We start from the raw sequence: 12,831 nt of genomic DNA, 5'->3' as shown, positions 1-12,831 counted from the left end.
GATTTTTTTTTTTTTTTTTCTGTAAGTAAGATTTCTTTTCAGAGTTTCTTTGGTGTGGTGCAGCTCTGGAAAACACTGGAATTGTATGGAACTGTTGCCAATGGTCATATTTAGATTTTTCTTCTAACTATATATGTTATGTTCTGAGTATTAAATGCTTGCAGCGTGTGGTGGGTTTTTTTTTTTTTTTTTTTTTCTCTGTGCTGGGTCTTGGACTTGTTTTTTTTGGAGTATAAATTCTTGCCAGTTGTGGGGGGTTTTTTTTTTTTTTTTTTGATCTCTGTGCTGAGTCTTGGACTTGTATTGCTTTTTCATTCAGTGCTTAAGTTGTGGCCCTCGTAGCTAGTGGAGGTTGTAGAAGCCGGAAGTGTAAAATAAACAAAACCCTAAACTATTTATTGCTAAATGCTGGGAGTTCTTGTGGGAAAATATGGCTGAACACTTGTGCTGTTCTTTTGTTCTTTCTTCAAACATTCGTTACTGGCCACTCCTAAAGCAACAGAATACAGAGAGCTCTCAATTTTGGTTTGATCCAGTGTGACTCTGCCTGGCTACTGATTCTTTCAGACACCTACCACTTGCTATAATGAGTTAAATCTCTAAATATTTAGGTAAAAATAGTCTCTGAACATATGGAAACTCTCAACTTATTTTTTTTTTCTTTTCTTGATCAGTCGTCTGGATGAAAATAGTGTAAAATTGTCATGTGTATTAATCTTACTACCTTCTGTGATTAAATTTGCTTTTGTATCAGTGTCTGCTTGAGCAGACATATTTGTGCTGAAAGTGTGCAGCCATGGCACGTGTTTCCATCCGCAGTGATGGAAGGTGTGTGCAGGCCTTTAAGAATACCGTTTCTCAAATACTGTAGCAGACAAGCTATTATACCCCTATGGTGTGGACGGGGTAACTGTATTCATGGAGGCTCTGCTTACAGTACGTTTGGGAAGCAGAGGAAGGGAGCAGAGACTCTGTAACAAGGCCACCTGAGTATCTTGGGGAGTTTTGCTGTCTAATGCGATGGGTCTTACCAATGGTGTTACCTTCTGCCTTCATAGTGGAGTATATTTGTTTTCCAAGTACAGCTTAGTATTGATCACTACAGGTAGTAAAATAAATGGGGTTTGGTCCTTTCTTAAAAGTTGTTATCTTTTTCCCTGAAAGATGGTCGACCCTACTCTAGCAGAAATGGGAAAGAATCTGAATGAAGCAATGAAGATGCTAGAAGACAATCAAAGGTACATGCAAAGGATAACAACTACAAAACCAATATCTGCTTGTGCGAAGGGAAGGATTATTAATGTCACTGTCATTAAGCAGGAAAGAACTCATTTTCCTGGTAGTTTAAGGTCATATTGTCATTCTGAAGCTTAAACGTATACACACCACCATTGTTTCTCAAATTATGGGATTTTAAAACTAAATGTACATATTTTGTGCATGTTCTGTAATGTTCAGAGCAAGTCCAGTGAGTCTGTTTTTCACGAGATGTTAAGATTTTTTTTTTCTTATTGCTATGCAAGTAACTTTTAGTTCTGTATATGAGTTTGACATTTTCTGTTAAAGAACCAAAACCCCAAAACTTTGGAACTCTTTAATTCAGTCGGAGCTAAACTTTTGTCTTGATCTTGTCTGACTTATTTATGAAACTGTTGTCAGTGAAGTAGGTTGCACATGTGTCAGTATGTATTTCTGCAAGTCAAAGTCAACTACATGTTTGATGCTATAAACCATAGACTAAATGCATGGTTTATTCTGTGTCTTTAACTTAGAAAAGCAGAGGAGGAAGATGAAAAGAAGTACGCACGGAAGGACATTCCTGGACCGCTTCAAGGCAGGTAGGCAACAACGACTTTCAGATAATGCTCTTTACTTCTCAGAATCTGTAAAATACTAGTAACATGTCTGTTTCACAAGCAACTTCTGTATTAATGCAGACGTAAACATTTGCCAGGCCAGGCATTATACTGACTCTTTCCGTACTCACATAGTGGTGTGTGTGGAGGGGGAGATTATCATCATACCAAGTATTTCCATATTTACATAGGAAAAAGAAAAGAATGTTACTTGTCCTTAGTGACTAAAATTTTGAACTGTTGGAATCTAATGAAGTATTGGTGCTTACAGCTGTGATTGAGACAAAGTAAACAGAGATAAACTTGTGCTGTAGAATAAAGATTTGTTAAAACACCCAGATTTAAAAAAAAAACCAAAACAAACCAACTGAGACTCATAAGGTAGAAAACCTTAGAAAAAGCCACCACAGAAAAAAAAGCCCCATCTTTTCAGCTCAGCTGTCTTTAAAAAATTATGGGGAGCTCTTGTGCCTAAGGCAGGTAAGATCGTTGTACCTGAAAACTAAGATTTAAATTGGTCGTAGTCTCTTTGGAAGACGATCCTGCAGGAGCCCAGGCTAGCACTGCAGAAAGTATTGCAAAATCTGTTCTAAGTCTTTTGTGTACATCGACTAAAGTTGGTTTTGAGTGGAGACACTGAATTGACTTTTCTAAGAATGAAAAGCAGTTTCAGCTGTCAGAATGTAAATTCTTATACTCCTGTAAATTTTAGTTGGAATTGTCAAGTTGAAGTGTTGTGAGTCTTTTCAGTTTTACTGTGTTAGAGTGCATCATGTCAGGAATCTAATACAGCGCTTGTTTGCCAGAAACTTATGTTCGTAGGTAGTTGTTTAAGGGCTGTGCTGAGTTTGCGAGCTGAAGCTGGGACATTTGAAGAGAAGTTTGGATCCTTAGCTATTACTTTACTTTGATGTGTAGCAATAAGTAATTAGACATTGTCAAGTCAAACTCTTCAGTCAAAATTTTCAGATTTCAGTAGACTTGTTTTCCTGTGAGTCTGAGTTCATATATCTTGAAGAGTCCTACCATAATTAAGTATGGGGTAAGGGGTTTGAATTAATTGATTCAGGAATCTCATCTTCATGACCTGTTTTTCTGAGAGTACGGAACTGGTTTTGTAGCATTCTGTAAAAGTGCTGTGTTGTCTCCATGTCTTCAGACCCCATCCAGTGTCCCAAATGGCTTCTCCGATAGGTGCTGGTACTCACTTTTTTTTATTTTGATGTTTTTGTTTCCCCGTCCCCGGCACACCAGTGGCCAGGATATGGTGAGCATACTTCAGTTAGTTCAGAACCTAATGCATGGAGAGGAGGAAGAGGAGACTTCACAGGCCTACCGGTAAAGCCAATACGGATCACTGTATGTTACTGATCTTGTTACTTTCTGATTATTATAGACCTTACCCATGGGAGTCTTTTCAAGTGTAAAGAAATTGTGCAACCGTGTAACTTTCTCAAGGCAACTTACATAACATAGTGAATCAGAATAATGTATTAGGCTTGACTTTCTTAAAATCATAATTCTTCCATTACTAATTACTAAACTGAATTATACAAAGGAACTGTTTCTGATGTGGCAGCTCATTTGGTTTTCTGAAAGTTGTTTTAAGTCTGTAAGTCTTACAGAACTTTGAATACTATAAATTTTGTTACCATCTCTTCCTGTAGATTTTAAAGAAAAAACCAAAAAATTCCATTTTTCAGTAAAATGGAACTAATACTAACTAATCTGCAGAAGATTATTGAAAACTAACATTTGAGAAATGGTTTGGAGATTAAAAAACCAACCGAACAAACGCCCTCAACAAGCTAATGAAAGCTATGCCTCTAAAGATACCAATAATACATCTCCTGAGTTTTCTCTGCACGAGGAGAGAAAGGTGTGTTTAATCTGCACTTTTCATAGTGCAGATAAGGTGCTTGGTTCCGACTCATGCTGGTTGATTGGTGAAAAAAGAAAGCGAGGTGTTACGGTAAGCAGCTAGGCCAAGTGAAGGGCAAGTGCTTTGGTCTGCACTGGCATTTTAGAGCATAACACACACTGGCAGGAAAGTAACTGTGATATACGGCGCGTCTCGCTGCTAAATATTTAAAGTGGCATGTCAATGAATTCTGCCTCTCTACAGGAAAAGCATGCAAACCTGAAGTTACTGTCACGTTCATGAGTTGCGTTTAGTTGGCAGTTACTCTCTTCTGTCTTGCAGACTTCAAAATGTTGGTGAGCAGGGTCACATGGCTCTGCTGGGACACAGTTTGGCTGCTTATATATCAGTGCTGGACAGGGAAAGACTGAGAAAACTTACAACAAGGATCCTCTCTGATACTACTCTCTGGCTCTGCAGGCTTTTCAGGTGAGTCACTGGGAATAACGTGTGTGACTAGGTAGCAATAATTGTTTAAAAAAATGTGACTGGACTGAGGACATCAACAAAAGAAAGCGCTGTGCCACAAACTCAAAATATTCTTTGAAACACATCATACGATTTAAAAAAAAAACTAAAAATAAATAAGTCTGCTTGTGGAATGGCAGGAACTTATTAGTAACATGATTGCCATGAAAATCCTTATATAAGGGCTGTATGATTTTGCTAAGAGCCAAAGTACAATTGCAGGCATACAGTTGGCCAACATTTAATTAAATTCTTGTTTCTTGAGGCATATGTGGTGTTACTGAGGCTTAGGGTACTTCATATTTTTCAAAGATGTTTTCGGTTAACTTCTTTGCTCTTCCTGAATCTACTTTATTTTTCCAGGCATGGTGGGTGATGCTACTGCAATTTACAGTACAGTGGAATGTTTCATAAATGCCTGTTCCATCACGTAGCTTAGGTATCTTAAACTGTTCCACAAGAGAAGAATGGAAATCAGCTGTGTGGGTGTGTTGGAGTGGGGGGGATTCACTGATTAGAAATTCCATTTTTTTTTTCTTCCTGAAGCAAAAAAAAAAAAAACCCAGCCCATTTTTTCCCTCTCAGGGTACTGTATTTTTCATAGAATCTTTCAGGGCTACTGAGGAGCTTTATTTATTTATAGCACAATGCAAGATGATAAACATAACTGAAGTGAACCCAAATTTAGTCGTTAGAATTACAAAGGATTTTTCTTACGTGGATGGGCTCACCTCTGTCAGAATTATTTTATAAATTCAATTATCTTTATCTGCGTTTGACTTAAAGATGTTGAAACCTTGTGCAATGATGAAATTTGAGAAGTTGCAGATATATAGAGAGTGTGGCAGTGATGTTTCTAAATGGCATGGCTAAGGAAATACTTGTTTTGAATCAAATATTCAATAACATTGTGATTTTGCGATTAATGCTGGGTGTATTTTGGACTGTGGTCCCCATGGTTCTGTGACCCGTAGGCAACAGCGCTGAGTGCATACTGTGCTGTGAACTGCTTCATGCTCCTTCACGTTTTACGTGGCTGTGAGCAACCAACTAGAGGAATTTCCCTTTGCCCATGTGAGATCACACAAGTGTTGTGTGGAGGTGCAGTGAGTGTTTCTATGTGGGTCATTCTGGAGCTTGTCTCTGGAATACTCTGCAGTATTTGTGCATCAGATAACCGGTCTGTGATAACCAAAGATGTTTCAGGGCCTTTAAATAAGTTTCTTGATAAATTGTGCAAGACCAGCGATTTCTGTGTTGCACAAAAGCTCTAAAAGAAAAATCCAGCTTACAAGTTGCTTAATAAATGGACGTATCTACTACTTTCCCTGTTGCTGTTTCCTTTTCTACAGTTAAGACAGCTGAGGGATTGCCCTCAACTTGCCCTCACACCTGATCTCTTCTTTGGTTGCTTTGCTCCCATTTCTTGACTATAAAGGTTAATGTGCTAATCTGAGTTTGATTCTTTGAAGGGTTAAAAATGGGGCGGGGGGGGAGGAGCAGACATCCCCACAAGCTCCAAGGATGCCTAATTAATCAGATTGAAGGCAAAATAGCCTTAAATCATTACAGTATTCCGGGGGAAAATATGCTTCCTTTATGTAACCGATGTATTTGAAACATCTGGAAAACTGTCTTGCCGTGTGTTGAATGGATTGTACTATTGTGGTCTTATTTTCAAACTCTCTAAAATACAAATGACATCAGTAATTTGGGCTATTACAAAATCACTTCCTTTGTGATTTCATAATAAAGTTTGCAAGTTTCTGCCTGTTTACCTTACTTCATGTGTCTCATCCCAATTTTACTAACTTAAAGAATGTCACATTGCATTCTGTGTAGAACCAGCAGTCCAGAATTTGCATATGTATTAAAACCATACGAAGCCTTTTGTTTCTTCCCTCACTCTGCTCTTAGTCAGCAAGGTTTTGAACTCTTTAAAGGCAATCCTTAGGAACCCAGGTGTTTTTACTTTCTTTATCTCTGAGTCTAAATGAAAAAAAAAAATATTACTAATCTCAGCCTGTCTCATCAAAGTTACTTTCTCCTTTATCCTGGGAAAACAGAGGGGGGTTTTATCTGTCGTCTTTGTCCTCTTGTGAGCTCCTTTGCTGGTCAGTATTATTTTAGTCACTAGACTGGCTGTTGGTTTTGTTGGTCGTATTTACCCGCCTTTTCTTGCAGGTATGAAAATGGATCAGCCTATTATCATGAAGATGATCGTGAAGGACTCCTAAAAATCTGTCGACTTGTTATTCACACGCGCTATGAAGATTATACAATAGAAGGATTTAATGTGCTGTATGCTAAGCAGCCTGTCATATACCTTAGTTCTGCAGCTAGAACAGGCTTGGGCCAAGCTCTCTGCAACCAGGTAAAGTGAATCGTTTGGGGTTTAGCTGCAAGCAGAACTGATGTACCTTCATGTTGCCTACTTGAAATTTAGATTTTAAAAATCTATGCAGACTTTTCCTGCAAGAAACTGGTACTTACAGTGCAGTCCGCAGACTGGCAGCCGTCTTGTAAATTGGCTGGGGATAGTGAAAGTTTTCCTTTAGGTCTGTGTGTCTGCCTGTAACCTCTGCTGGTAGAAGGGAAGGTTCTTCGAGATTTTTCCCAATCCTCCTGTGTTGACTGACTGTATATAATCCCCAAGCAAGCTGAGCAGACTCTCTCTGCAGCCCTCCTCTTGCTTTCAGACATTCGCTTGATCAGCATTTCTTGTAAGCAGATTCCCTTCATCCTCATCTCTTCTTTGCCTTTCTATGGACACAGATTTTTATAGCTTATAAAATTATATATGTTCCTAAGACTTAAGATTATGTGTCTGACTGCTGAAACACGATATGAAAAGGATTGAGTTCAGGCTGTTGTACAGAGCATGGGTATCTCATTGCAAAAACTGAATGCAGCTGACATGCTAACCAAGAGCTGACTTGGTTTTTTTCCAATTTCTCCTGTGCTTGCTTTTCTCTGCTAGTAATTTGAGTCAAAGTTTTAGCAGGAAACTTAACTTTGTAATGTAATATCCAGCTTTTTATTGTCATGTTTACTATTTTTTGTGTCACCTTATATTTCTATGAACACTTTAAATGAGTATGTCTTGGTTGTTGAAATTCCATCATTTTTTTAATTGCAGTTAGGGTTACCCCTTTCTTGCATGTGCCGTGTGCCGTGTAATACTATGTTTGGATCTCAACACCAAATGGTAAGTTTGTCTTCCTTAAGAGCTCTTTTGTTTGTGTTTTTTTTGTTTGTTTTTTTTTGAAAAGCCTCATTAAATGAATGTCAAGTATATTGTTAGGAAAAGCTTATTAATGTACTTAGTTTTTCAACCTTTAAGTCCTCTGTGTCACAGCTGTACACACCGTAGATTTAATCTTCTAAAAAGTCATAGCTTGTGTTCTGTCACTTCCAAGGTATTTTCAGTGGTATGTAGTAAGTTGCTTTTTACTCCAAAATTTCTAGAATATGTGTAGCCAGAGGTACGTTTACATGATGTATCTGTGTTATATTTTTCACACGCTTTATCTGACCTTCAGGTTATTTTAACTTTGAAAAGAAACTTCAAGCCACAAATAAAGGCATTAGGAATGTCTTCCAGCACTTCCAAATGCTGTCCATTTTCACACTTAATGCATCTTTCCAGTTCAACAGAAATGATTTTGTGTTTTTGACAAATGTATTTATAAATACGTATCTTTTTCTTATTGATAACAGGATGTTGCTTTGTTGGACAGAGTGATTAAAGATGACGTTGAGTCTGGAAAACTGCCTTTGTTGCTTGTGGCCAATGCTGGTGAGCACTGTGGGCAAACAACAAAATAGTGTGCCATTTCATGAATATGTATAAAATCCAAAATAAAAGTACATTTTCTTAAACAGCTTTATGGCTGCATGTCAAGAAATAATCAGGAAGCATCTAAATGATCACCAAATAATTATCTGTCTAGAGGAGTTTTTATTTAACTGATTTAAATTTGGATTGTACTGCTACAGTTCTGCTTATGTCACTTGGTCTATTAATCATGACTAGAACTTATTTCAGTGAGTGAACTTACTTCTCTTGTTTGAAAATGAGTTTCACATTAACACTTCAGAGTTTTTTGGTGGATGTGCTGTCAGCTTCAGCTTTAAAAATTATGCTTTTCCTCTGTTTAAGTAGTCAGAACTTCCCATGAACAACATTTGTTTTAAATACAGATGAAGGAGGTGACTGTTGCTTGATTTGGACTCAGAATAATATCTATGATGTTAATCTTGGTTTAGTTTCCTTTAGTTGACGTCATGCTTTGAACATATTAAAAATGTCTGCATTTCTTTGCTGAGACTGCTGAGTCTTTTAGTACCTAGGACATTTAATTTTCTAAGTATTTGTAGCCTATATTGACAAACAAAACAATTATCTTTATTTGTTGTCTAGAATTCCAATAACTCATAAGTCACGATGAACCAGATAGGCTACTGTGCAGTGGGCTCTTTTTAAACTTCCTCTTTCCTGTCTCGTGTGACTCTTGACGACAGTACAAGAGGTCCTTTAAAGTGAGTCCTAGCTTGCATGCTTCTCGTGGTCATTGCCTTTTTTCCTTTCCAACAAAGGGACACCGGGTGCTGGGCACACAGATAAACTTGGCCGATTGAAGGAACTTTGTGAGCAGTATAATATGTGGCTCCATGTGGAAGGGTATGAAACTTGACATTTATTTCTGCATAACTCTATTCATTAAAAAGTCTAACTAATAGACTGCACATAATTTTACAGCTGACCAGCTAGTAGAGAGCCATAGGACCATCTTTATTTTTGTCATATTAAGCATTTTATGTGGTTATAATTTTTGTCACTATATGAGATACAGATTGTTTTACATATACAGGAACAGCTAATTGGAGTGGTTATTTCTGACAATATTAATTAAGACGCCAGTGCTCTCAGACTCTTTTTTTATGAGCCTGGAATAGAGACTCTGTTTCTCTTGGTATTTCATAGTATAGCATTATATTTGCAGGGTATACCAAACTGATGCTGAGTTATGGGTAGGACTTGGGGGATGGTTTCCCCAAAGGTTGGACTGAAACATTTTAAGGTGGAAAGGGATTTTTACTTCTGGGGTTTCCATCTTAGAGTACCAAACAGCAACATCTACTGCAGTGCTAATGAAAAATATACGAAGAAAAATTACCTCCCTTTACACATCAACATGAAATATTTAAACTGAAGATTAAAATGCTGCCTTTTAGTATGTGCTAAATCCATGTTCTTTTTCTAGTGTGAATTTGGCAACTTTGGCTTTGGGTTATGTCTCCTCTTCTGTACTGGTATGTTTTACTATATCTAGAAACTTAATAATGTGCTCTAGATTTTAAGGTCTTGATCTAATCAAAATATATATGCCTTATATTCTGCTTATTGTACTAAACTTCAGGCTGCTACAAAATGTGATAGCATGACCCTTACCCTGGGTTCCTGGTTGGGTCTCCCAGCTGTACCAGCGGTAACACTCTACAGACATGAGGATCCATCTTTGGTATGTTCAACTTCTCTGTCATTATTCTCACGATCTTGAAACTTTCATTTTGGTCATGGTGTAGTGTCGTCTTCTTTATAAGCATCTAAATTATAACTTGCAATAGCTTCCCTATTTAAGCTGTGACATACTTCATAAGCTGGCAAACATGAATAATTGAATAGAGGTTAATAGTGTTTAATGTTTGTTTTCCTCTTTAGTCCTTAGCAGCTGGGCTGACAACGAGTCAGCCTGTAGAGAAGCTCCGTGCCCTGCCCCTGTGGCTCTCCTTGCAGTACCTGGGCCATGATGGGATTGTGGAGAGGATAAAACATGCCTCACAACTAGTAAGAAACGGCTTGTTGGCACATTGTTTGTGGATACTTTGCGTCTTTAAGTGTGGGTTGGAAACTCTTCTTAAGAATCCTCACCATGTGATTTAACAGTTTAAGTCTCCAAGCAGAAACAGAGTTCAGATAGCAATGACAGTACGACGGATGACCAGGTGGCTATGACTGAACACTGCTAGGATTGTTTCTTTAATCAGTCACAGGATGCTTTGGGTTGCAGGGGACCTTCAAAGATTGTCTAGTCCAGTCCCCTTGCGGTGAGCAGGGACATCTTCAACTAGATTAGATTGCTCAGAGCCCCAAGGTCCAACCTGACCTTGAATGTTTCCAGGGATGGGGCATCTACCACCTCTCTGGGCAACCTGGGCCAGTGTTTCACCACCCTCATTGTAAAAAAAAATCTTCCTTATGTTTAGTCTAGATCTCCCCTCTTTCAGTTTAAAACTGTTACTCCTCATCCTATCACTACACTGCTGATGAAGAGTCCCTCCCTATCTTTCCTGTAGGCCCCGTTTAAGTACCGAAAGGCTGCAGTAAGGTCTCCCTGGAGCCGCCTTTTCTCCAGGCTGAACAACCCAAACTCTCTCAGTGTGTCCTCACAGCAGAGGTGCTCCAGCCTTTTGATAATTTTTGTGGCCTCCTCTGGACCCCCTCCGACATGTTCATCTCCTCCTTGTGCTGAGGACTCCAGAGCTGGACACAGCAGTACTCCACGTGAGCTCTCACCAGTGCGGAGTAAAGTGGCGGGATCACCACCCTTGACCTGCAGGCCACGCTGCTTTTGATGCAGCCCAGGATACGGTTGGCTTTCTGGGCTGTAAGTGCACACTGTCGGCTCACGTCCAGCCTTTCATCCACCAGCAGCCTGAAGTCCTTCTCTAAGTGGCGGGATCCCCCCCCTTGACCTGCAGGCCACGCTGCTTTTGATGCAGCCCAGGATACGGTTGGCTTTCTGGGCTGTAAGTGCACACTGTCGGCTCACGTCCAGCCTTTCATCCACCAGCAGCCTGAAGTCCTTCTCTGCAGGGCTACTCTGTCACATCATCCCCCAGTCAGTATTGATATTGAGGCTTGCGCCCACCCAGGTGAAGGACCCTGCATGTGGTCTTGTTGAACCTCGCTTCTCCAGCCTGTCCTGGGTAGCTGTTGATAGGTCTTTTTGATGGCTGTGATGCGTTGTAGAAGAACCCACTGAAAATGCTGTGGTGTTGACAGTATAGCGTGTTGGTTGATACAAACAAATTACGGACGAAGAGGGAGGGTGTGCATGATGGCGGAGGGATGTGCTTTTACTATGGATTGTGTATTTTATTCGTTTTTTTAATGAGAAATACTTAATCTTTGTTCTTACTAAACGGTGAAGTAAAATAATGACTTTTTCTGTCACTTCTCTGTTTTAGCTATTTTGCTTGAAAGCTATTCAGAAAGACTCCCATATTTTCCTACTCTACTTGGCATTGTATTGATTTAAGTAAGAGTATATTACAAATGCTTGAACAAAAAGGACTTCAAAACATTCTTCAGATAGTGGCAAGTGCAGTATTTTTGAAGTTGAGTCCTTACCCTAGTAAAAATTAAGGTCCAATATAATGTGTTAGTTAAAAATGCATTGTTTATATGCAAAACATTTTTCCTTAAAGGTACAGCACTGAAAAAAATTCAAAGAAGGATAAAATAGAAAGTTTCTGTAATGGTTAGTGAAGAAGCTATTGGCGTGGAAGACCTAAAACAATAACAAAGTATCATTAAAATTTTGTGTCATCTAAGATTGATCTTAGCTTTTATAATAGTCTATTAATAGTCTTAAACCACAATGTAAGAATGTCTTTTCTAATTAAAATAATTTATAAAGCAATCATAGCCAGTTGCTATGGTAGCTTTGAGAAAATTAACTGTTGTTCTACACACTGTGCTTTAAGTCAGCAGAGCTGTAATGTCTCTGGAAGTCGGTAAATATGTCAAGACTTTTGAATTTTAATGAAAATTGCTTTGTAGTCAGTGTTTTACTAAAAAACAGAAAATATTTTTCTATTTTATTCTAAATTTACAAATAAGATCTGGATGAATCTCTGATGCATTGTAGGGGTTTGTTCAGAAAAAGAAATTGTAGTGGTGACTATTGAGTGTTTTTCAGAATAATTTTCAACCTCTAAAACTATGTGTTTGTCTCTTCCTTTTGTTTCCTTCTGCTGTGGTCTTTTAGAGTCAAAGGTTGCTGGAGAACTTGAAAAACCTGGATTTCATTAAAACTTCGGTAAAGTCTACATTTAATACTTAGCTTAGTCTTTGCTTGCTAAATGATAAGAATAACTTTGATTTTAAAAATTATTTTAAAACATTACTTCAGTCATAGCCATTGTTTCGAAGATGCTTTGGTATCTTTCTAATTAAGTCCTGGAGGTCAGTGAAATTGTGTGACTTGGTTGTGTGTGTACGCCCTCTCAATATTAATTGACGCTTGATGTATAGAATATACATTCAGCTTAGTTTTCTAGGGCAATAAACAACTCGTGGATCATTCTGAGTGACAACAACTATTTTTGTAAAAATTGCTCTTCCAAGAGTATTAGTGGTCTTGGAAGCTCAAGTGATTTTAGCACTTCCTCTTCTACTTAAATAATCTTTGCGTTTTTAGGATTGTGACATGTAGCCTCAGGTTGCCTCCAGAAGTTGCCCAGTCCAGATCCTGCTATCCCCATAGCAGGATCAGTTATAATCCTGTTATTCCTGCT

The 12,831-nt window shown here is 38.4% G+C and overlaps 1 protein-coding gene across 1 annotated transcript in view; it reads left to right on the top strand.

Moving 5' to 3' along the window:
• Window positions 1–1,164: 1,164 nt before the first annotated feature.
• Window positions 1,165–12,831, top strand: part of PDXDC1 (pyridoxal-dependent decarboxylase domain containing 1) — a 21,813-nt gene continuing 10,146 nt past the window's right edge. The window contains exons 1-12 of the mRNA XM_010142018.1: window positions 1,165–1,238; window positions 1,773–1,838; window positions 3,111–3,194; window positions 4,060–4,206; window positions 6,430–6,619; window positions 7,385–7,453; window positions 7,966–8,044; window positions 8,845–8,929; window positions 9,513–9,561; window positions 9,669–9,770; window positions 9,971–10,096; window positions 12,303–12,353. Of these exons, the coding sequence (XP_010140320.1) occupies window positions 1,165–1,238; window positions 1,773–1,838; window positions 3,111–3,194; window positions 4,060–4,206; window positions 6,430–6,619; window positions 7,385–7,453; window positions 7,966–8,044; window positions 8,845–8,929; window positions 9,513–9,561; window positions 9,669–9,770; window positions 9,971–10,096; window positions 12,303–12,353 (1,122 nt within the window). The remainder of the gene's footprint in view (window positions 1,239–1,772; window positions 1,839–3,110; window positions 3,195–4,059; window positions 4,207–6,429; window positions 6,620–7,384; window positions 7,454–7,965; window positions 8,045–8,844; window positions 8,930–9,512; window positions 9,562–9,668; window positions 9,771–9,970; window positions 10,097–12,302; window positions 12,354–12,831) is intronic.

This window comes from Buceros rhinoceros, unplaced genomic scaffold, assembly GCF_000710305.1.
Source record: "Buceros rhinoceros silvestris isolate BGI_N320 unplaced genomic scaffold, ASM71030v1 scaffold20128, whole genome shotgun sequence".
Taxonomy (NCBI): domain Eukaryota; kingdom Metazoa; phylum Chordata; class Aves; order Bucerotiformes; family Bucerotidae; genus Buceros; species Buceros rhinoceros.
This window is presented reverse-complemented; position numbering and strand designations above follow the sequence as displayed.